The sequence below is a fragment of the Podarcis pityusensis genome (assembly GCF_964106645.2).
Source record: "Podarcis pityusensis genome assembly, chromosome: 11".
Taxonomy (NCBI): Eukaryota; Metazoa; Chordata; class Lepidosauria; order Squamata; family Lacertidae; genus Podarcis; species Podarcis pityusensis.
The window spans coordinates 37,261,854-37,287,120 of record NC_138036.1 but is presented as its reverse complement, the minus strand read 5'-3'; the positions used below and the strand labels follow the sequence as shown (position 1 = coordinate 37,287,120).

Below are 25,267 nucleotides of genomic sequence, written 5' to 3'. Positions count from 1 at the left end.
ACAGCAACAAGCGCTTTGCTTGGGTACATTTCCCCTTTTTTTTTCGAAACTCAAAACCTGCTCGAGCAGGAAGCTGATCTTCCGCCGGCCAAGGTTGTAACTTTGGGACCATATGCTTCAGAAGCAGGTGACTCGGCGCCTATAAAATAGATTTGCTTCCTCGACGTCGTATATATAAATTAACGGTATACAACGGGGCTTGCAAACGCCGCTTCCTCGCCCTGGTGCAAAGGCTCCTGCCGCTGGGCAAAAGGGCGCCAGAGGCGGAGATCCACTAAAGTCCCCGCGACACCAAGACGCGTAGCGAGGGGAGAAACTCGCTTTCGCTTTCACTCCCCCGGCTCTGAGGGAGAAGAAGAGGCAGGGGCTGCGGCGCCGGAGGCCTCCTCACGCTCCCTTCCTCCGAATAGGTACGGGAGCCGCGCCAGCGCTGCGGGAGCCGGGAGAGTAGGTACCGCTCGCGGGATAAGGGAAGGGAGCGCAGGGGAGGCGGAGGCCTCTCCGCCGAAGGGGCCTAGCTTTGGCGCGCACCTCTTTTCGCAGTAGGCGCAAGAACGCTCCACTGCGCATGCTCACCCTCAGCAGGCCGCCGCCTCGCCCCCTTTTTTGAGGCGCAGCGCAGGAGGCCCAGGCCGGGTTTGGGGGCAAGGTGTCGGAGGGGCCTGGCCGCGTGCGTCGCCCCTACCCCACCCCTGTACCTTTCACCGTCATAGTCAGTCCAGGGATTCGCCCGCAGCCCGCAACACATGTTTTCTCCCCAACGGAATCATGGGAATTGTAGTTTACCCCTTCGCAGGGAGCCATGTTTTCCCAGCACCTTGAAACTACAGTTCCCAGGAATCTTGAGGGGGTGGTGCGGGGAAGCTCAGGTGCTTGAGCTGTGGAATAAGTAGGCAGCCGCAACGACAAAAATGGCCGAAAATTAAAACTCTACCTGGAGCTGAGGAAAAGTTGCTTCTCCTCCACCCCACCCCCCATCGTGCTAAAAGTCCAGCTCGCTTTGGTGGAATTAGTTGGCAGTAAAATGAGGACAGACCAAGAACTACTGGCTTCTAGCCTGCCCCAAGGGGTTCCATGTGTATCCCTGGGACTGAGTGCTTGGCATATGGGGCTGCAGAAACAAGCCTTAGACTTGTGCACCTACCTGCTGTGCATATTTTATTTATTTTGAAAGTTTTACAGATTATCACAATGCTCTGTGTGGTCTATGTGAAAATCTGTAAAAACTTTTTTTTAACGAACATAAGATGACTTAGGCTGTGCACACACCAAACTTTGAAAGCAAATTCATAGCCCATGTCTTCCCCCAAAGAATCTTGGGAATTGTTGTTTACCCCTCAAAGCTGCAATTCCCAGCAGTTTAGCAAACTACAGTTCTTAGAATTTGGGGTGCAGTGGTGCTTTCCATTACAGTATTGTTTCTTAAATGTACAGTATGGGGTATACACAGTGCTAGTTACATATCTGGGTAGGCTTGCTAAAATGAAAAGTTTTCCGTAGACATCTGAAATAATGTAGCAAAGGCACCTGCCTCTACTATCAATAGGCAGGGAGTATCAAAGTATAGGTGCCACCACACTAGAAGTTCAGTTCCTTGCACTTGCAGAACAGACATCATCATGGCATTTGTAGAAGGGCAAGTTCTGCAGATCAGAGCAGTTGAATAAGACATGTATGATGCAATGGAAGTGCTCCTTCAGTCTCCACTTTATAAATCCAAAGTGCATGGAATTCTGCACTGTTGATGTTTTTCTGACACAAAAGATTGCATTGATAGGGAAAGCCATAGGTGGTAGTCAAAGAGGTTTTAAAAGGTTTTTCTATTAATTTAATAATGTTTCTTTATTAGATTTGTCACTGGATACAATAACAACCTGACACTGAGATTGCTGCTTCCAGATTATACAGTTGCCTTGAAGAAGCTGAAAATGTTTCTATTGCTAGTCATTTTAAGTCTTGTTCCATTTTTGAGCTGTAATCTCAATAGCCAAACAACAGATTCAAGCACTGGAGGTGGAAGTAATCAGTTTCCTTGGAATAAAAGTAGGCTTCCCAAGCATGTCGTCCCAGTTCATTATGATCTTCTTATTCATCCAAATCTCACCACTTTAACTTTTACTGGACTGGCCAAAATAGAGATTATGGTAACTGAACAAACTAGCTCAGTCATCCTGCACAGCAAATATCTCCAGATCACTAAAGCTACCATCCAAGGAGCAACAGGATCCCCTGATGCTGATAAAGAAGTGACTGTTTTAGAATACCCACCATATGAACAGATTGCACTCGTTGCTACTGAACCACTGCAAATTGAGCACAAGTACATTATTAGCATTGAGTATTCTGCTAATCTCTCGGACAGTTTTCATGGATTCTATAAAAGCTCATATAGAACTCCAGAAGGAGAAGTAAGGTAAGACTATTTTCATTTAGATTTGTATGTATCTTTTTGACCTTCCTGTTTCCTGTGATTCATTGCTTCTGTGTTTATAAAGTTCGTGTCATATAGAATTGCAAAACACACGCAAAAAACTTGCATATGTGAGGAGCTCCAATCCCACATTAAATACCTGTCTGGAAGCACCTTTAGGTTGCAGTCATATGCATATTTATATCAAAGTAAATTTCATTAGCATAATGCAATCTGCATCTTAATACACTGTTAAAAGTTTTTTAAATATCTCTTTCTTCAATGAAGAAATGCAAGCTGATTTCTATTCATTAGGTGAAATGTTCATCTTTGAATATTTTTACTGTACTACTATGTACTGTACTACTAACAAAGCATATATGTCATGTATTCTGTTTCTTAATTCCAGGGTGCTTGCAGCAACACAGTTTGAAGCAACAGCTGCACGTATGGCTTTCCCTTGCTTTGATGAGCCTGCATTCAAAGCTAAATTTTCTATTAAGATCATAAGAGAACCGAAACATCTTGCACTATCCAATATGCCCATTGTAGGTGTATACTTTGTATTCTTTGATCTGCCTAGTTGAGCAAGATAAAGCAAAGTAACGTAGAAAACATTACCGTTGTACACTATAAACCGTATCTCGTAGGAGTTTATGCTCCTGTTGTGTTCACTTTTGGTGCTCACATAAGAAAGCAAAGCAGAATTTAAAAATGAATATATTCATGTGCTGGAAAAGTGTAAATCTGTTGAGTAGGGCTAGAAATAGGGGGCAATTCTCTCCTGCTAGGTTGCCCTTCTTAACTGATCTGTTTCTAGCTTCTTCTTAGATGTAGGTTTGCAACTGTGAAATGGAGAAAGCATTTAAAAGAGCTATGAGGGAGATAATATATATAGTGTGTGTGTGTGTGTGTGTGCGCGCGCGCGCGCAAGACCAGAAGTAATGAATGTACTTCAGAGCTAGAGTTGAAATGTAATAGTTTTTACATTTTTTAGGTGGAATCCGTAAACATTGGAGGGCAGCTCATTGAAGACCGTTTTGATGTCAGTGTAAAGATGAGCACTTACCTAGTGGCCTTCATTGTTTCAGATTTCAAATCCGTTTCCAAGATGACTTCCCGTGGAATTAAGGTAAACTTTTCCTATCAACTGAAGTGTTGCATATTGATATTTTAAAATTGTAGCAGTTTCAATTTTTAAAGTAATTAGAGCCTGGAAAGGTTTTAAAGAAATTATTATGGGTTAGAGCTAGACTTAGTCATACTTAGAGTAGATCCATTGAAATCAATGGTGCTTAAATTGGTTGTGACTAACTTTGGATCCAACCCTATAGAATTTGAAATATTTTTTCAGTAGTTCTCAAAACGTCTATTACAATGCTATAAGAAGCAAAAGTTTAGACTTGCAGTGGTCGTGCTCCATTTGTTAAGCATCAGTTATATGGATAGCAGCCATTGCACAGCTGTTTACATTTGTTGGTAGAAATGTGTACCAGTAATGCTTAATTTTCTAAACTGCTGGGATAAAAATTAAAAAGCTTGAGTACATGCAGTTGCAAAAAAGACTGAGCATCTGGATAATGAGATAATGTGCCTTTAAATTAAAAAATAATAATAAAGGCAGTCACAGGGCACTTCATCTTTCCTAGTTAGACTTTCAGTTTATCTGCGCTAAAACACCATGAGGTAGCTTAGTATGAGATACATACAGCCACTGCCCCAGGGTAATCCTGTGTACTTCATTTCTAAGCAAACATTTGAACTTGGTCCCTATCCAAATTCAACTCTCTACCCACCACAGTAGCTCTTCCCTATAGAATCATGGAATTGTTAATTTGGAAAGTGCCCTGAGGGCATGGGCATAGACAAGAATTTTGTTAGGGAGTGGCATGACTTTGTTAGGGGGGCAGGACTTGGGGGGCAGGTTAGAACCAATATGATTTGTCAGTATTTCTATTGTTTTACTTGATCTAGGGGAGCCAACTGCTCCCCTGCCCCCACTTGGCCACGGCCATGCCTGAGGGTCATCTAGCTCAACTTTCTGCAGTTGATAGCCACCCAACCTATGCTTAAAAACCTCTAAGGAAGGAGAGAGCATCACCTCCCGAGGGAGACCATTCCACTGTTGAACAGCTCTTACCGTCAGAAAGTTCTGCCTGATCCTTAGTCAGAATCTCCACAAGCAACCTCCACAAAATAAAATTTTCTTGATTCCAGGGTTTGACAAGGTTAAAAAGGTTATATAAGATATAGATACTTTCACTGCCATTGTTAGTGTATTTTTTGCTAAATTAAGATCCACCTTCGGAGTCCTTTAATTTGAATGGATCAGGACTCTTTTTAAAAAAAAATGATATTTATTGAAAAAAGAGTTGTTTTTTTTAAAGAATTACACAAAGGAAAAAACAAGACAGAAAAGGAAAAAGAAAAAGAAAAGAGAAAAATAAAAATAAAAATAAAACCATCATTCTCCAATTCTCCACTTTCAATACCTTCTTTCCTTGACCTCCTCCTCCTCCCTTTTCCTGTATCCTGTTTTATAATAATCACAGCAAATCCTTTCCATAATTCATAGTATTCTGTCATCACATTACCTTGATCTATTTTCATCTTATCTTATACAAAACCTTAAAGTTTAAAACTTAAATCTTAATTTTTACCAACTTCTCCTAAACCATAACATTCTTACCTAGTTCTTTAGACATTTTTATAAGAGCCAAATAGTTTCATTTCAACATTTTCCTAACATTCATCAATTTTATAAAACAGTCCTAATGATAAAAAGAAAAGAAAAAAGCAATCCAGTCTTCATCCAATGTCCCTTCCTCCTGGTCCCGGGTTTTGTCAGTCCTTTTTATCCTATTAATCTAGCACATTAACCTGGCAATCTTATATCCGAGGCCCTCAAGTCTCTTCCATGTCCCTTTCGTACATCTTCTTTATATTTCCCTTTTATTCGTGGGAACTCCGGCTTGGTAGTGTTTTTGACCCTTTTCAGCAAGACGATCCCTTTTCCATAGCTCGATGTAGTATTTACAAGCATGCTCCAGATTCCCTTCAAAGTTGAGAGCCCCCACAGCTCCAAACATCTGGCGGCCCCTTTCCAGACTTGAAAAGTCCAAATCTCCCTGTAAAGGGGGGTCTATCCAACCCCCCATTTCCAAACCAAACCAGATTTTATCTTTCCAAGTCTGATTTTTTCCAAGTTCATTTATCAAATCCAAGAGTTTATATTCCTGCTGGGCCGCAACTCCCTCCGTCTCTGGCGCCCAAGATTCAGCAAGGTCCTCTTCTTTCAGTTGTTCTGTCATGGCACGCTCCTGTTTTGATTCCTGGGTGGGCTCCATATAGTTTCCCACTACCTGTTCAAAGGTTCTGGCCGCATTAGTCATGAAATCCGTCTTCTGACTTAACTGATCCAATAGGGCATTTATTTTACAGAAAGCACCCAACAGTGCTTCTGAAGACATTGTCCTACAAGGTCACAAATCCTTTCCCACAGTTGTAATCAGTGACAGCTGCAAGTTCCCAGGAATTAGTTACAATTTCACAGTTCCCCACTAGGGGGAAAAACTTCTGGTTGTTCTTTTTCTTGAAAACAATAGCAACAAAGTTTCTTTTTTAAGATATTTTGTCCATATTTGTTCTTTTAAAAGACGAAGGGAAACAATGGAGTCACAATGTTTCTCTTCTTTTAACTATCTGTCAAAAGACATTTGTTTCTGGTCAATGAGTTTCAAACGTCAATTCTGACACCCCGCTCCAGGGTCAGGACGGTGGAAAATTACTTTGCTTTAGATTCACTTCTGCAGGTTTAAGCAGCTCAGAAAAGGTCCCCCTTCTTCCCCTGCTACCGAAGGGGGGGTTCAGCGATTTTAAATGATGAAAGTTGATCCTTTAAAAGTGATTTTTAAGGCTCTAATTTGCGTTGTCTTTGCTTTGTTCTGACTACGAGGAAACGGGAGGGTGACTTCCTGTTTAAACCTTCCCATTTCAGTACCAAATTAGGGTTAATTTTTAAGTCCAGATTCCTTTTTATTTCGCCAGTTCTTATTTGAAGTCCAAATATTCAATGTTCCAGTACTCACGGTTGGTTGTTTTAAATGCCAAATTGTCCCAGGAAAAAGGCAGCGCTCTCCGGCAACGACTATGCGGCTTCGCTCCGCAGAAAAAGCAATTGACTCACAGCACTGCGCCACTTCCCCCTCTTCACTTCGGAGCCCGTTTGTGGGTTCCTTTGTGGGTTGGGGGGGCGCTAAGGGTGCCCGTCGAGTCCCACGGTCACAGGCTTCATCTGCCTGTGATTTCCAGAAGGGTCCCCGCTACGCCGCAGCGGAAAGACCCGTTTCATGCAGAGCTAGTCCCTCCAATTCAGAGGGAGTCCGCCATTGCCGGTGGCGCCACCCCGGAAGTGAATGGATCAGGACTATGTCTTCCTAAGAAACATATCCTCTGCCATTGGTTTTTACAGGAGTTTACCTATGCACAGAAGGTAGGAAAAGCTAAATCAAATGTTGGATACATTTCAACTTTACTCTCATTTTAAGGTGTTAACAAATTAATTATCTTTTATATTTTCTTAAGTTGGAGTTCAGAATTCATCAATGTTTGTGTTTTGTTGTTGGTGATGATTTTAGGTTTCAGTATATGCTGTACCACATGTGATCAACCAACTGGATTATGCCTTGGATGCAGCAGTAAAACTGTTAGACTTCTATGAGGGATATTTTAGCATTCCATATCCTCTGCCTAAGCAAGGTAAACTCGCTACTTTACTTTTGATAGAAATGTTGATCTAAGTTACACATACATGCAAACGAAACCTACCTATGTATATGTTTACTTTCAAAGTTGACTTGTGAATTTATAAATGGAGTGAGTAGGTATGAGGGACAACTTTTTCAAAATGTATTTGCAGACCTTGCAGCTATTCCCGATTTTCAGTCTGGTGCAATGGAAAATTGGGGATTGATTACATACAGGGAATCTGCTTTGTTATACGATCCTGAAAAATCCTCAGCGTCAAGTAGACTTGGAATTACCTTGGTTATAGCCCATGAACTTGCTCACCAGGTAAGTTATCACTAATTTTTTACATGAACTTGATAGCTGCGCTAGTCAGTGGATTCTTCAGTGTAATGAAGGCACCAGAGGATTAATTTAAAACAGTTGAAAATCTCTGCTATCAGATGTTTTCTCTTGCAGTGGTTTGGAAATCTAGTCACCATGGAATGGTGGAATGATCTCTGGCTCAATGAAGGATTTGCAAATTTTATGGAATTTCTGTCTGTAAATGTTACCCACCCAGAACTGAAAGTTGTGAGTATTAACATTCCAGTTTTTATAATACTAAAATGTTTCTTAAAATCAATGTTGATTGCTCGCTGAAGATTATAGAACTATTATTATTATTGGAAATAAGTCAAACCAGCAACAATCACCTGAAAAGATTCTTGTCCATAACTCCAGACACCCTGGACCACAAGTCATATACTGCTATTCATGTATATGGGGTGGGGCATGGGGGCAGCATGAGTTTCAGGGCTGGGAGACTGATAAAGGACACGTCCCTCTTGAGCAACTAAGCATCCTGGCATTGGCAAGCTAATTTGAGATAAAAGCTGCTACCTTATTTCAGGTGACAGGTGAAATAACATTCTTAATAGGGTAGCACTTCAGTCACCAGAATTGAGATAACATGTAATTATCCCACTACAAGTGACAATTAGCTTGCCAATGTCAGGATGTGTGTGCTGTCATCAACGCTGATGTGTGAACGGCCTATAATTGTTTAACAAAAATACATCACTGTAATGGTTTTACATCCACTTTAACATAATTGTCACTGTCAATATTTTTCACATTTCATTTCCCCCTGATTTCACTGCTTACATTTTTCCTCTCTCTATATATATATTACACGTGTATGTGTATATTCCTGCCAATTTAGGATAACACTTCATGCACTTATAAAGCAGGGGTCCTCAAACTATGGTTTGCGGGCCAGATCTCGCTGCCAGGGTCCTGAACCCGGCCCAACCCGGGAGTTACAGAATCCACCACTGTCTTAACGGGTCTATGGCCTCGGAGGGCGGCAGCACCACCACCACCCCTAGCACAGAGGAGGCGGGGGAAAGGGTGTGAGGGTCTCCTCGGCCCTCCTCCCTGTTCAGCGCTCCCTTACTCGCTCTAGGCCAGGAGCTGGCAAGGCTTACCTTGCCTGGGTTGGTTCACTGCCTCAGAGCCCCCACCGTGGGTTGGATCATTTTCTGCGTCTGAGCAGACTCAATTTTCTGCATCTCTGTCGATGCGATATCCGGCGCTGCGCATTCCCTTATATAGATATCCATCTAACGACCATCTCATTAGCCAAAAGTGTTGGTTTACAAACCCCCTCCGGAGAGGCTGGCCCCTCTCACTGCTCTCGGAGCTCGTTTACCGGTAACCTCCTCTGGCTGAATTCCCGGACAGACCAGGGAGATTTTGATAGGCGACATTTTCCCAGCGTGGGTAAATGCACACCCCCTCCTCCTGCTTCCCTAGCAGGGAAAGAAGAGTAGTCAGAAATCTATTTACATGATGTTTATTTCTGACATTACAGCACTACAGAAATCATGTCCGACCACTTCAAACTTCATCCAGCAAGTCCAACAAACTTCCTGTACATACGCAAACGGAAGGTCTCAAATTACACTCTTCACAGAGCTCTGAGAAGCCTGTGAACTTCCGGGAATCTTCTTTCCCACAGCTAGCCGCATCTTGTGATGTCAACAAGCTGGCTGTCTGCAGCTGCGATGTTCTCATATACTGGCAAAAAGCAGGCCCATACTTCCCATTGAAATACTTATAAGTTTATGTTGATTAAAATCATTCTTCATTTTAAATAATGTATAGTTTTTCCTGTTTTTTGTGCACCACAAATAAAATATGTGCAGTGTGCATAGGAATTCATTCATATTTTTTTCAAACTATAGCCCTCCCCCCAACAGTATCTGAGGGACCGTGAACTGGCCCCTTGTTTAAAAAGTTTGAGGACCCCGTTATAAAGGGAACTCTAGCACAAAAAAGCCTATGGTATAATAAGTATTAATCTTTAAGGTGCCACAAAACTCCTTCTTTTTTGTGAAGCAGACTAACAAGTTTACCCCCTCTGAAAATCAGTCAGGTAATTTGAGGGGGGGGGGTTCAAAATTTATTTTTCTTTTAATTTACAAACTTGCATGCTTAGGTACATGCTGTGTTTCAAAATCAAAAAGCAGTTGCCAAATGATGGAAAGGCAGGATATCAATCTGCTAATTAATTAATAAAGAGTACAAATATTTTTGTCATAGAAATTAAGTAAAAACACTGATAGCTTTTCAGCTATACTTTTAAATGACACACTAAAACAGCTAACACACAAGTTAAGACTTGCAAGAACAGTAAAACACAAGGACACTTGATAGAGAGTGGTGGAACTTAATTGCCTTTACAAATTCACCAGAAAACAGAAGACCAGTTCCTAAGTCTTTCATGATACCCATTCTCCCTCTACCCCAAATTTATACAAACGATTACCATTATAATGTGTGAATTGTTATTATTACAAAGGTGATGGTATCTCCTGAGTTGATAATTGTAGTTCTTTGGTTTTGTTAACTTTATGTAAAACCTCTGAAAAATGACAATAAGTAATTTTTAAAAGTGACCTTCAAACCCTATTAAACAAGTACTTTGTTTTTCTTTTATTAGGAAGATCATTTTTTAAACAATTATTTCTCTGCTATGGAGGTAGACGCCTTAAATTCTTCACATCCTATATCGACCCCTGTTGAAGATCCATCTCAGATTCTAGAAATGTTTGATAGTGTTTCCTATGAGAAGGTAAAATTTAAAAAAAATTCTTATTTATGTATTCTTTCCTTAGTTCTGATGAGATTCTTATAAGCTCTCAGGGGCTCCATGTGTCCTAATATTTTGAGGATATCGACCCACCTTTTTGCCCTTATGCACAGTTCATTACACTATTTATTTTATTCTGTGTAAATGCACTCCTTCCCTCAACCATCAAACACATAATGAATATGTTCTGTAGCATTTGTTTTAATTTATATGGACAAAAATCTAATGTAAAAGCCAGAACCCAAAGATGAGAACTTTATGAAAGATTAGGGCTTAGGAGTGTCCTAATCAGAGCACCTGAACATCTTTTTGCTCCAGATGTAGATAAGCAGACATTGAAAAAGCAAGTGTAGAATTTATCGTTTCACTCCCCTCTTTTCAGGGTGCTTGTCTTCTAAATATGCTACTGCATTATATCAGCCCAGAAGTGTTTAGAGCTGGAATTACAAAATATCTGTCACAATTCAGCTATCAAAACACAGAAAACAAAGATTTGTGGAACAGCTTGTCAGGTGTAAGTATTTCTTGCACGTTTTCTACCAGCATACTTAGTGAGCAATGTCATAATTATCAAAGCATTGCTAGCCAGAATTGCTCTTTGAGCGGTATTGTTGCACGTGTTTTGAAGCCTTAGGTACCTAATTTCTGAGTTTTGTTGCTAGGGTTGCCCTGCAGAAGCAGCAGGTCGAGGACAAAATGATGGGGTTTGTGGCAGAAGCCAGGAGACAATCTCAACTTCCGTGAGTTTGTGTTTTATTGCGTACTGTATTTCTGTTTAGAAATTTATAAATTTCTTACTAAAGAGGGAGTAGCCACCCTTTCCACGAGTGAGGGTGCATAACACTTAACTGATATTCAGAGACCAAGGAATTTGTTACTTAGGAGAAAGCATCAGCACCTCACGCTCTACATTAATGGTTTCCTTCTACATGAACAAGTTATGATGAGCCTCTGGCTCCCTTTCATGCCCCTGAGGAAGAGATTGGAATCTCTTTCTGCTGATTTTAAGCAATCTGCAATTCTCAGTTAAATCCAGAGACAGTGAGCTGTAGTTTATTTAAACTATGGTTAGGAAGAAGGCATGATTGAACACTGGTTTGAGATAGGTTGTTCTAAAACCATACTTTAAACCAGTGGTGGCCAAACTTGGCTCTCCTGCTGTTTTGGGACTACAGTTCCCATCATCCCTGACCACTGTTCCTGTTAGCTAGGGATGATGGGAGCTGTAGTCCAAAAACAGCTGGAGGGCCAAGTTTGGCCACTACTGCTTTAAACAAACCACAGTTCATCAGCTTCAGACGTCATGCAGAACTGCTTAGTTTAAAACTGGAAGTGAGAGTTCTCCATGATCCTGCACGTGTGAAAGAGGGGAAAGGATCTCTGCAACTCATAGATGTAACCAGAAACTATGGTTTCTTATCATAGCTGAACCTTGCAATCTTTCTGAATTGTTCGAAACCTGTACTTCAGTGGAAATCAGATCCCACCTCCAACCAGCTTTATTCTTTGTGTGGTTAGCATTGATGCAAAAATGGAACTGGTTTTTGTCACCATTTTAATGTTACAGGAAACCATATACTTTCATTCTTAAATGTTTCTCTGCCATACGTCAAAAATGTCATCCCACACTATTGTTAACTATGGAAAGTCATACAGATAAGACAGATTTGTAATTTTTATCTCTTTGCTGCTACTGCCCAGTGAGCAGCATCTCCTAGCATCTCAGTTCATATTTTTGTCCCTGATTTATAGCACTGGACCCAAAATTGGCTTCATGATGTGAAGACCATGATGGACACTTGGACACTGCAGAAAGGATTCCCAGTGGTAACTGTGACATTAGAAGGGAAGAAAGTCCATGTAGACCAAGAGCACTATGTGAAGGCTTCTAGTTCTTCTGCACCAACCGGGTAATGGCAAAGGAGCAAGTGAAGCTCCACCACTGGCTAACATTTAATTATAAAAATAAATAAATAATGCAGATTGCACTGTGATTTCTTAACTAGTTAGTATTTAGGGAAGTTTTTAATGTCTGACATTTTAATGTATTTTTAAATCTTTTGTTGGAAACCGCCTTGAGTGGCTGGGGAAACCCAGCCAGATGGGCAGGGTATAAATTATTATTATTATTATTATTATTATTATTATTTTGAAAAATCATATTGAATATTCTTTTACATCATACAAATAAATCAGCTGAGGGCATGCTAGACTTTCTAAGTGAGAAAAAGTTACAATCTCTAAACTGGAGACTGGTTTAATTTTGTCCTGTAGGGAATTTCACTTGTTACATTTCTTTGAGAGCACATGTGACTGATGGCAAAGCCTTAAGGAAACGAAAGCATTTTCTTAAAGATAGGTACTCATAGTAGAGAGTTAATATGGCAGGAATCATTAACCATCTCTGGAAATGCAAGTTTGCTTTCAAGTGTGTGAAAACAGACCTTGCAGCCGTAGAACTCTCAACAAGAAACCCCTCTTTACATCCTCCCAGTCATGCAGGTCAGTGGTCAGCTTAGATATGTGTTCATACAGGCTGTTGAAACAATCAGCTAATCATCATCGATTTTACTGTAGGAATCTGTGGCATGTTCCATTAACGTATATTACCAGTAAATGTGCTGAAGTTCAGAAGTTTTTGCTGACAACTAAAACAGGTATGTTTGACTGAATTCAAATGGGTAAGAAGCACAATTATGTTTTCAAGCTTAAATAATTTTATTATGGAAGATTATAAGAATTAAGGAGATACAGATGTTCCAAGCTATCCATTTCTTTAGTCCCTGTAAGACACACAGAAGTTTTTATCCACAAAGCAGCTGTGTAGTAGACATTAAGGCTAGGTTTTTAAGCAATTTTAACTATTGCTAATCAGTTATTTATCTGTGGCTGATAACTGTAAATGAAATGAGTCAATACTGCTGGACAGAAAAATACAAGGTTGTGATATATTTTGTCTGTAGATGACATCATTCTCCCAGAAGAAGTGGAGTGGATAAAATTTAATGTTGGAATGAATGGTTATTATATTGTGCACTATGGAGATGACGGATGGGATGCCCTAATTCGTCTTTTGAAAGAAAACCATAAAGCAATTAGCAGCAATGATAGAGCAAGTCTCATCAATAGTGTATTCCAGATGGTGAGGTAAAGTATGATAGTACACACTAAATGTCTCTTTGGTAAGCAACGTGCCATTTTTGTTCTATACAACAGTAATACAGATAACACTACTTCATCACATAATAAAATGAGAGAGACACTCCTGTATCATTTGCAAAATTAGAAATCCAGAACTTCCCCAGTGATGTTGCTTAGGCCATTCCTGCGTGAATAATGGGAGAGTTGTGGTAGTACTAAGACAGTGAGAGTTAGAAAAGATAAGAGCTTGAGATCTCCCACCAGATGTCAAAGAGAACAACAACTACCAGACTTTTAGAAGACATCTGAAGGCAGCCCTGTTTAGGGAAGCTTTTAATGTTTGATGTATTACAGTATTTTAATATTTTTTTGGAAGCTGCCCAGAGTGGCTGGGGAAGCCCAGCCACATGGGTGGGGTATTATTATTATTATTATTATTATTATTATTATTAATAAATAATTTAATTTTATTATTATCATCATCATCATCATAATCTCAGAATTAAATACTGCTTCCTGTTCCAATAAAATATAATAGCTCTCCTAGTTCTTGCCCATTGACACAATGTCGTCTTGAACCAATCTTTTACAGACGTCACTACACTTTTTGCTAGCATAAAGAATGAGCACATACGTGTTTATAGCCTTCTTAGACACAGGCCTTTTCCCTAGAAATTGGCCTCATAATATTTGGCACAGCCGTTACAAGAGATTTATAGGATGCTCCCATCCTACTTTATAACGAAAATATTTCTTCCGAGTAGAAACAATACCTGCAACAAAGTGTCTGTTGATACTTTCCCTTGATCCACATTGGGGAGGGGGAGTATATTGCAGAAATACAGCAAGCTCACAACTTTTGTGGTGGTTACATTCCTAAAGCCAAAATTGTATGTAGTCAAAATGCATTGGGTTCAATGGCAGGTGGCATTTCCAAAGTCATTTTCCCTGGAGCGCCACCCCTCTTCTGCCCCCTTTCTATTTCTTTGCCTTGTGCGTAAAGCTTGAATGCACACAAGTTCAATGTGCACAAGTTGTGTATACATCTTGTAATGAATATGTTGTGTCAGCTAATGTACACAGCTGATGTACATCTCTGAGACAGCACATGATAATGAACGGCAGCAGGGAAGGTGCCTATTTAGCAAAGTAATTTGGTCCCTATTCCGGCAGCAGCCCTTGGTTGAGGTCCCAGAGCTGAGGATATCTGATACAGCCAACTTGCTTTGCTAAGCAGGGCTGGGTCTAGTCAGTGTCTGGATGGGAGACTGTCTTGAGAGCCCCATGTATACCAACTTCAGTTCCATGTTGGAAGAATAGTGGGGTATAAATGTACTAAAAAAATACATAGCCAGAGACAGGAACTATTGTTGGTTAAGAAGGGGGCTGGCCTTCATGAGAGAGAGAGAGAGAGAGAGAGAGAGAGCGCGCGCATATGCATGCAGATCAGTACTGTTCTGATGACCTGTGGGCAGGATTGCAAAGCTGGGTTAATTCAGGAAGACCACAAAACCTGGTAAAAAGCACGAATAAATCTAGGACGTATAGGATAGAGTAGGAAGTATGCAAGACAGAGAAGCCTGGCAAGACAGATAATAAGCAACGTTGCTGCTGAAATCTCTTCATGATACACTCAACAGTGGATCAGCTGCTGGCAGTTTTAATATATTATCATATTGCTACACTTTCCTGAACTCAGTGTATATAACACAACATGCGGACAGCTGCAGAAGTTCAACACTCCAAACCATGTTTTGCTTTTGCACAATTTGCCATTGCGGGGTGCAAAAATTCAGGAAGGTTTCATTCATAACATTAGCTGTTAAAAAGGAAAACACTAAGATTAGTGTTGCTAATATGAAAAAACTCTATACACTGAATGGTTCAGCCCCTTTAACAAATATTTTAATGTGTTATTACTGACACTTTGTTTCCCACAGTGCCGAAAAGCTGTCGATTACTAAAGCTCTTGATTTAACAATATACCTACAACATGAAACTGAAATTACTCCCGTGCTTGAAGGATTGGATGAGCTGATACCTTTGTACAAACTTACGGAGAAGAGGGACATGAAAGACATAGATAATCAATTAAAGGTAAGAAGAGGAAGACTGAAAAATAGCCATCAATACTTGCAGGCTGTCAGCTCACATACTGAGGTTATTGGCAATAATTTTATGAATGTATATGTGTTGTACTGTAGAATGAAAGGAAGCTGCTTTCTCACGGGATGCGAGAGTCAGTAGGGGCAGCATCCATCACAATATAGAGTGTACGATCAGCATGTCATTAATGGAAAGAAGCCAAACAATAACTGTTAGTATTTAAAGAAACAGCAAACACTACCTGTTTAAAGCAATTGGAAATTAGATAAGGTTAATATGTTATGATTTTATTTTAATATGATGCATGCTTCTTTTTTTAAAGAAAAAGTTCATCATGATGCAAGGGAGCAGGGTTCCCATTTATGTAGGTTGTTGTTTTTCTGGAACATGGATATGAAGCTGCCTTGAAACCATTAGCTCCTGTGTGCATGTGTTTTATAATCAGAATTTCAGGTGGTTAATTATGATACATACTTAAATCATTTATTGTTCCATTGTGTTTCAGTTTGGTTATTAAACAACTGTTTCCTTCAGCCATGGAAGTACATTTTGTGTGTGTGTGTGTGTGTGTGTGTGTAATTGCCTTTCCCATTCTGCTTATATATACAGTTTTTAACAGATTTGGTTAAAAAATTGATTTCACGTGTATGTTTTTTTGTATGTTTGTGAAATCACTCTAGGGATACATAGTCAATCTAATGAAAAACATGATTGACAAACAGTCTTGGGACGATGCTGGGACAGTGTCTGAGCGACTACTTCGGAGCAGTCTTCTGGCGTTTGCCTGCGTACGAAAGTACCAACCGTGTGTGGACAAAGCAAAAGAGTTCTATACAAAGTGGAAGGACTCCGATGGAAATTTCCAGTACGTGTTTCTCTTTTGTAAGCAGCATAGCATCTTCAGGCTTCACAGGGCAAAAACATGCATCGTGGCAACTTAAATGCTGTAACGCCACCCCAATTTAGCATACAAAACCAGGGAAATAAAAAAAAATCCTTCCAGTAATTTTTTAAATTTTATTTTGACTACAGCATACCAACACAGCTACCTACCTGTAACTAAAACCAGGGAAGTTGCTGTGTTGTGGCTGCTCAGTCCAGCTGGGTGGGAGAGCATGAAATCACTGGATAGAGGAAATTTGCTATTACCTGTGAATTTGCCTTTTCAATGATTCTTGAGATGAGGCAGTCTGACTTGAGTAGTAATTTGCAATTGAATCCAGACATGGAATAATAGAATCGCAGAGTTGGAAGGGATTGCAAGGGTCTGTGGCAATCACACAGGGTTCCCGGATGTTTCACCGTCTATTGATCCCTGTGCCACCACTTTATTTCTCGCTGCCACCACCCAGGCCCTACCTGGTAAAATACTGAGTCCAGTCAGGGTTAAATTGGAACATAAACTTCTGTTTATTTATTGCAGTTTAACAAGCATGTGGTTTCATAAACGATCTCAGTCAATTACAATCATGGGGTGCCTAGCCAGACCTATATCTTCCGCTACTTGCTCTCACTCACTAAACCACCTCTCAGATATTTACTTGTCTTCCCAGGTCCTAACTGTTCCTGACTCAGCTTATTTCGCTACACTAACTCAACCTACCCACAGACTCTATCCCAATTCACTCCCACTCCAACCAACCACCCAACTCCCAACGAACTCCCCCTTTGCCCCTCCCAGAGCTGGTTTTATAGTCCCTCTGACTCCACCCCCCTGGGTTCTGATTGGTTAACCTGTTTAACTATTTCACCTCCAGCACTCTCATATGTTAACGTCACAGGGGCATCTAGTCCAACCCCCTGCAATGCAGGAATCTCAGCTAAAGCATCCAAAAGAGATGGTCCTCCAACCTCTGCTTAAAAGCCTCCATTGAAGGAGAGTCCACAACCTCCTGAGAGAGTCCATTCCACATAAGAAACCAACACCAAGAGATGCATGTCAGAACTAACCTGAAGCCTCCATTTGTTGCAGTTTGCCCAATGACATCAAGTTTGCGGTATATGCTGTTGGAGCACAGACGGACGAAGGCTGGGACTTCCTTTTCAGCAAACACAAGCTGCCCAAATTTAATACTGAGAAAAGGATAATTGAATCTGTTCTCAGCCTAAGCCCAAATAAGGAGAAGCTTGAATGGTGAGTACAGTGGAACCTCGAGTTGCGGACATAATCTTTCCCGGAGGCACATCAAAGTGTTCGCTTCCAGAAGTGCCGCGTCTGCACACAGCACAATTTAGCGCTTCTGTGCCTGTGCGAGTGGCGAAACCCGGAAGTAACCATTCTGGTACTTCCAGGTTGCTGCGGGACGCAACTTGAAGAGACGTAACCTGAAGCGGATGCAACATGAGGTATGACTGTATTCTCTGAAAACATGAACGGCTTTAAATTAAAAGAGAGATGTTGTAAATGCAAGGCCACAGCCACCTGTATTTTCATCATCTCTTAACCATTGCAGTGCAACAAAAAGCAACAACATTGTAACATTGGATTGGAACGAAGTGTCTCACAGTTAAAAGGTCAGTGCACACACCAGTTGCACATTTTGTTCATGTGCACTGGCTATAAATGCTGTTTCACATTGTGACTGTTCCTATGGAATTAGAAGCTGTAACGGGGTAAGGCAGGGCAGATCAGATTTTTAGGTGAGGTGCAGGAGACAAAGGTGAACAAGTGGTGTCTGATCTTCAGCTGCAGGCCAGCTTTTTCATTCTTTTAGGTCTGGGTGTGTTCTGAGCGTTCTGTCTCCCACTGCTCGTCTTTGCCAAAGATTTCAAAGAGAAAGAACCCTTCCCCACAGCACAGAAGAGATTAATCTGAATAGTTAATTTTCCCCTTTGATATAGATTTTCCCCATTTCAGCTTTTCAATCAAACTTCTCTATGGCCCATAGGCTCTTCCACATTTTGTAACTAGGGAAGAAACAGCCTCAGCCCAGTATACCCCCATCTTTCAGCCCGAAATCTAGCTTCGAAGGCCTTCTGGTGGTTCCCTCATTGCGAGAAGTGAGGTTACAGGGAACCAGGCAGAGAGCCTTCTCAGTAATCGTGCCTGCCTTGTCAGATGTCAAGGAAATAAACATCTGAAGGCAGCCCTGCATCTGGAGGTTTTTTATGTTTGATGTTTTATTGTGGTTTTGTAATTTGTTGGAAGCCCCCCAGAGTGGCCGAGGCAACCCAGTCAGATGAGCGACATACAGAATTTATTATTATTATTCCTGTGTGTGGCACAGTACCCCCTTTCAGCACCTTTTCTTCTTTCCATGCTGACTATATGAGAGGATGCTTGGGGGAAATGAAGAATAATCTCTCTGCAGCGAAAGCTAAGGGTATGAAATCAAATAGCCATTACACTGTGTACCATTTATTCGTACTCGAGTTTTCCTGTTCCTATTAAGGTAATAATATTATTTCCTCACACTGAGGTTTCTTTTCTTTGTTTAGGTTAATGGAGCAAGGTTTACAGGATGACTTAATAAAAATGCAGGATCTTCCGTATATTGTTCTCTCCGTTGGAAGGAACCCTGAGGGTTATCAGTTAGCCTGGAAGTTTCTAAAGCAGAATTGGCAGACATTTGTAAAAAAGTAAGTTTTAAATATTATCACTCCTTGTACTCCTGTTTATTTTCTTTCTAATATAAAAATATTTACTTCATGCACTTCTTCTGTTTGCATAGGTTTGAACTTGGTTCGAATACCGTTGCACACCTGGTTACTGGATTGACAAATAAATATTCCACAAAGGAACAACTTGAAGAAGTAAGCATATCTCACAACCTGCATTATATGTCCGTGAGACTCCATGATTTCATTTTTTTAAAATTAATTGCTTTTCACACATGCATCTCAAGGCAATGTGCAGCAGCAGCAGTTGTTGTTTAAAGCAAAATGGACATCCATGGCAAACTGACAAGTTGTATTATTATAGGTTCTTGGAACCCAACATATAAATGCATGAGACATTTATGATACTTAACTGCTCATATGCTGTTCTGCTTCCATTTATATTATCTCTTTGTAAATCTGAAGCAAAAGGCCTTTGAAAACACTTGTAATTCATGAACAATTTGAACGACAGGCACGTTTCTTTTCTTTATGCCTCCATGACTGAGAATCTCTTATGACTAAATCCAGGCTGTACAGTTAGTGGCATTGGTACAGGAAGATTAGGATGCAGTCTCCTACAACGTTTTTTCTTTTTTCAAATCCCATTAAAGATAATGGGAATAGTACAAAAATTTATTGTGGTATTTATTTATTTTTACTCAACAGGTAAAAAGTTTCTTCAACTCCCAAGGCAAAAAAGTTTCAGAGCTCCGTGCTGTCTACCAAGCAGTAGAAACCATTGAAGAAAATATTCAGTGGATGGATAAGAACCTTGAAAAAATCAAGGAATGGTTACACACCAATAGCGGAATGTGGAACTCTGCATGAAGCACGATTTCAGAATGAAGAATGGTAAGTTCTTGAAAAGATATGAAAAATGCTACTTTCGTAAACGTAAGTTTTTATAAAATTCTAAAAACTGGAATGCTGATTAGTACATATATTTGAGCTTATTCTAATGACAGAGGTTGGAAAATATGAAATATACTTCCAAAGTGGAGGAAATAGCATTAAGGCCTTGCATGAATGTCAAGTTATGTATTTACAACAGGAGTGGTGAAAATTGGACCTCTCTTAGACCAGGTCTTTATGCCTCTCTAACTAGAGTCTGGGACTCCTCCTAGGCCATTCTCTTCTCAAATGCTTGTGTGTGACTGAAACATGTCCTAGAACTGATTATGCCTCTTGCTTGCGTGGATGGAGGAAGGAGAGATATCTGTGTGTTGGGATGTAGAAAATCTGACTTTTCCATAGCTGGAATGTTGCCAACTATACAGTAGCAAGTAACATCCATTACTTCGCCTACAGAGGATCAGGACCTTTTGATTCCATAGGTCCACTTTTGCATTATTTCTGAACTCAGATAAGGTATGGTTAACTCTTAACTGCAGTTTATGCAGCTGTCCGTTTCAGACCACAGTCTCAGATAATACTGCACAGTATTTAACTGAAACAAGTACTTCCGATCTGATGACTGCCCCCAGAGGAGACAGTGGGTGGGAGTGGGAGCATGCAAGCCTAAGGCTTGCCCCCTTAATGAGAAGCCATTCTTCCAGACGCAGCCGTAAACTACAAGATCCAGTAAAATAAGTGTGCATTGGGATAGAGGAGGTATTTCGGTTTGGTTGAAACCTGTAAAAGGTACCTTCTTCTAGACACAGCCAGTGTTCTTGTCTAATAATGGCAATAATAACCATGTATTAAGGACACAGTTCACAAACACAATTTACATTCTAAAACTTTATTAGTGTGACAGGCAATCTTAATACAGACTTTCAAAAACAGTCCGGTATTAACATTAGATTGTCAAGGACAGTCAAAATTCTGATGTCCCCAGAGGAACATCTCCTGCGCTTGCTCCTTTTGAAGTAAGTAAGAGCGATGGCAGAAAGTGGCCACGCTCCTGTGTAACTCCCATGCAGTTCAAAGGGGCTTGCACAGTTGATATTCCTCGCAGGCTGCGGCTTATATATTTGACCCATGGTAGTCTAGAGAACTAACTACCTGGAAGCAGACTTGACCAAACCAGGAGTAGCACCTTACTCCAAAAGTCAATAAAAAAATTGCTACTCATAATGCAAAGCATATCAGAACCTGCTGTTGGAGCCATAGCTTTTCTCACTGCAAGGAATACCAAAAAGGGGGGTGGGGAATAAAACATGGAAGTTGAGCAAGCATTGCATCCAAATTAGTTCACAAAGCACCTCTGTATTCAGCTGTGATGTGAATTTATACATCAGAAACAAACTGTGTAATCTGGATTCTGGGGGTGGGGTGGGGGGAGCTATACCAGTGTAACTTATAGGAACATATTGGAGTCCTATGTGCATCCTTTCTGGAGTACCCCTATGCAATAGCAATTCAGATGCAATATTACGCCCTTTCTGCAAGCCACTGACAGGCGGTCACAATCAGAACTCAAGGTTTCAAATGAAAATACTAGCGGCACTGTTCATATTGAATACTATGTTATTAGAAGCCAAGGACTGAGAAACAATCGCTTCTACTCTTCTCCCACGTTTAAATCTTAGCAACTGATTACTCACTTCTCACTAACTATTCTTCAAAAGGAATACCCGCAGGCAGATGATAGCCAAAACGCATTATATTCCAGAATATTTAGAGCATTCATTATACTAAAAAACCAAAAACCAAACCACAGCTTTTCTGAACTCTGCTGAGATTTGCAGGCACTATGTGTAGATTATGTGCAAAATTTGCAGACTTTTTTTTCTTTTTGCATTGCTATTAAATCCGTAGAAATACTTTTCTTACAAATATAAAGCGTCCGTTCCCTCTCATAACTGAAGAAAATTACAAAATAAGAGACAGTAAAATAAATGGAAAAAGGTCATCCTTGAAAATAGTAAGATTCATGCCTCCCATGCCATTATATCCAAATACCATGATACAAAAACCACCCGGGAGACTATCTTGCTTCTGCAAAATAGCTTCTTCTTTTCTTTTTTTTGTTCAAGTGCAGCTATCCACCAGCAAAATGAAGACTTTTTTGCATTAGCGCTGAAAAGCCTAGACAGAGAGGAAAAGAGAGCACATTATTTAGCCAGTAAGGGGAGGAAACGTTATCTCATAAAAGAGAATTCAGCAGGTTCCCAACAAAAAATAAATATGCAAGTTGAAACCACCAGCATGGTCTATATGTGGGCTCATGCAGACTTCCTTGCCATTTGTTCTGATTCAGTGGTAATCAGCAGATTTTCCTGGGAAAGCAGTAGGACAAAAAACCCAAAACCCTGCTCAGGCACAGACTTAGAAAGTGCAGACTCATGCCTGGAAAGCACATTGCAAAAGGAAGTTTGGATGAGCCCTGTGTGATGGTGTTTGTGAGGCTGTACAGTGGTGCCTCGCAAGACGAAATTAATTCGTTCCGCGAGTTTTGTCGTCTTGCGATTTTTTTCGTCTTGCGAAGCATGGTGTCGGGAAAGTTTTGGAAAAGCTTCAAAAATCACCAAAGTCTTTAAAAACCTCAAAAAAGGCTACCACACCGCGTTCTATGAGTTGCTCCTCGAAGTCAAGTCACAACTGTATTAACGGTGTTAAGAAAAAGGAAACAAACTTGCAAGACGTTTCCGTCTTGCGAAGCAAGCCCATAGGGAAAATCGTCTTGCGAAGCAGCTCAAAAAACCCTTTCGTCTAGCGAGTTTTTTGTCTTGCGAGGCATTCGTCTTGCGAGGTACCACTGTACAAGTATCAGCTCCCCTTGCCTGCCCTATTCAATGGAATTTGCTCACTCTGATGGTGGTTGCTTGCCTCAAGCGGAAAACAGGTGCTGCCAAAGCAAGAAACTTCTCTCTCTCTCAAAAAAGGAGAGGCACTAGAGGCTGCAACTGAAGCATACAGCAGCAATTCTGTATACAAGCATGAAATAGGTGAAGGATCTTCCAAGGACCCATAGGATGTTCTCTGAGAGAGGTCTCAAAGCCCCTCAAAGCTGCCATGAAAGCCTCTGCAGCAGTAAAGGGAAAAGAGAGGGATGTGCAGGATCCAAAGCCAACTTTGATCCAGATTCAACTCTCTTGACATGACCGTGAAATGCAAGAAAACTTACATTTTTAGACCCTTGTTTTTTAGAGCAGGTATTTTAATTTTCAGAGCTCTTGGGAAAATTAATACCAATTGATAGAATTCCTGCTACTTAACAGTATGTGAAATCTCATGCATTTAATTTTCAAAAAGTATTTCAATAATAAATGCCGGTGTCCTTTTTCTGGAGCCATTCCAGCATTTTAAAGGTACTTTACAAAGATGCTTTACCCATATATAATGCATATTTCACATTAAAGATGCATGTTTCTCACATTTTGCTAAATGCAAAAGTAATTTTGAATATACTGTTTGAAGGACAATTTAGCATGCCAGGTGCAGTGTGAAACACAAGCATACTCAGAGCTTTTACTAATCTAAAGTGCAACCAACCAATAGTCAGTCGGTTTCTTGGTTGAACTGCACTTAGAATATTCTATGTAGAAAACAGCTCTGCACATGCAGTATATAAATACTGTGGGTCAGTCCACGCATTAAGAGTCTGGTAGATGTGAAGCCTCACAAACAAGCTATCTCGGCCTATACTGACTCCAGGAATAAGGGATGGGATACCTTAGAGCTAAACAGGCAACTGTAACCTGAAACAACTTCTAACCCTCTTACAGGGCAGTGTTGCCAGTGGGTCTGGGGGAGAACCCAAAGGTGGAGGAACCAAAATGCACAAATCTCTGCTGGGTGCACAATGGAAGGGAGTGGAAACACGTATTTTCAGAAAAATCAATTCATTCTTCATGCATAAAGGATGCACACAAATTTGCATGATTAAGTCTAACAGTTCTTACCTGGTAACATTTAACTCTTTTTCTGTTTCTCAGATTTTGCACTGGAAGACTGCTCCTTTGCCTTAATGGGAAAAAGCAACAACCATTTTATTGGCTGGAATGCTGAGGTCACGTAACAAACACCGTGAATAAATATTTGAAATAAAACACAGCCATTTAAGTAAAACAAAGCTTGAACTCAAAGTGTTTGTCATGAATAAGGAAGTGGAGAGACACACATTTGAGAGGGCTAAAAACTACACATGAATGGCTTTTCTGAAGTTTTGTTTTTATTTTCATGCATCCCTGGAGAGAGCCAGCATTTGGTCATAACAGTGGCACAGGGGAGCTGAACGCTCCCTTCCTTCAATTGTTTCTGATTAAAGCACTAGTTCTTTGTGAAAGATACTGTCAGTTTGAGAGAGAGTGGGGAATACAGGTATTCGTTTTCTACACACAAATGCACGCTAACCACCACCAGGAGGCCCACAATCCTAGACTGGGGGAAATGCAGGGAGGAAGAAATAGTTGAGCATCCCAATCTTCCTCTGTGCCACAAATGTTGGACATCCTATGTAACACATAGTTTGGCACTTAAAACGAATGGCTACATTCATGATCACTGCGCAGTGATTATAGTCATAAGATGACTTACATGATCTGTGATTGCTATTTGTGGCATACATCGTTCAACGTAGCCTCGAGTACAACTGCATGTGTAACTGGCCTTCAAATTAGGTGTTTATTTTCACCAATCACAATTTTTTTACACTTGAACACAGCTCTGATCATTAATCAGTTAGGATTCAACAATTAAAGGTGAAACAGGGTGCATAACCATGTTGTACATCACTGTACAAGAGCCTAACACAAGGACAGCAGGCAGTTTACATTTACAGTGAAATAACAGTGGATCTAAGGTCCTGCAAAACAGATGTTTTGTGGCTAAAATGCCACAGATTAGGGGGAAGTCATAGAAATCTTGGTCCTCAGTTTGGCACTCGCACAACATACAGTGAGAGGGTTGGAATATACCATGAGGGTATGTGCACTATACCTCTTAAGACAGAACATGCCTACCCAGAATTCTCCTACCAATGTTCCCACCTCTCTTCATTCCCTCCCCTATTCTCAAATCCTTCCAAAAGTGCACAACAACAGCTTTGTGAAGATTTCTATTCCAGTGATGGTGGAAAAGGAGGACAAGCCTCCTGGCTTGCAGTAGATGTGGAAGACAAATGTTGAGGAATTGTGCAGAGTGTCTCAGAACTGCCTGAAGTTTATAAAATGGGCCGTGGCTGG

General features: G+C 40.6%; 2 protein-coding genes across 10 annotated transcripts in view; one reads left to right on the top strand and one right to left on the bottom strand.

Moving 5' to 3' along the window:
* The first annotated feature begins 109 nt into the window (after positions 1–109).
* ERAP1 (endoplasmic reticulum aminopeptidase 1) lies at positions 110–24,156 on the top strand. Of its 3 annotated transcripts, none has more exons than XM_080972451.1 (20): positions 110–127; positions 1,850–2,413; positions 2,820–2,958; positions 3,408–3,542; positions 7,048–7,168; positions 7,329–7,483; positions 7,616–7,729; positions 10,143–10,274; positions 10,675–10,806; positions 10,955–11,032; positions 12,045–12,202; positions 12,870–12,949; positions 13,256–13,439; positions 15,374–15,530; positions 16,220–16,404; positions 17,512–17,673; positions 18,978–19,118; positions 19,211–19,292; positions 19,806–19,991; positions 24,020–24,156. In XM_080972451.1, exons 2-19 carry the CDS (start codon positions 1,929–1,931, stop codon positions 19,965–19,967), a joined length of 2,802 nt encoding a protein of 933 aa, XP_080828577.1. In that variant the 5' UTR covers positions 110–127; positions 1,850–1,928; the 3' UTR covers positions 19,968–19,991; positions 24,020–24,156. The 3 variants fall into 3 exon arrangements, with proteins under 3 accessions (XP_080828577.1, XP_080828576.1, XP_080828575.1); XM_080972450.1 differs by lacking the exon at positions 110–127 and adding an exon at positions 161–410; XM_080972449.1 differs by lacking the exon at positions 110–127 and adding an exon at positions 161–451.
* CAST (calpastatin) overlaps positions 20,865–25,267 on the bottom strand; it is a 59,202-nt gene continuing 54,799 nt past the window's right edge. For all 7 annotated transcript variants that reach the window (XM_080972509.1, XM_080972508.1, XM_080972507.1 and 4 more), the window contains 2 exons: positions 23,987–24,047; positions 20,865–22,169 (listed from right to left, as the gene is read on the bottom strand). In XM_080972509.1, the coding sequence (XP_080828635.1) occupies positions 23,997–24,047 (51 nt within the window). In that variant the 3' untranslated portion in view covers positions 20,865–22,169; positions 23,987–23,996. The remainder of the gene's footprint in view (positions 22,170–23,986; positions 24,048–25,267) is intronic.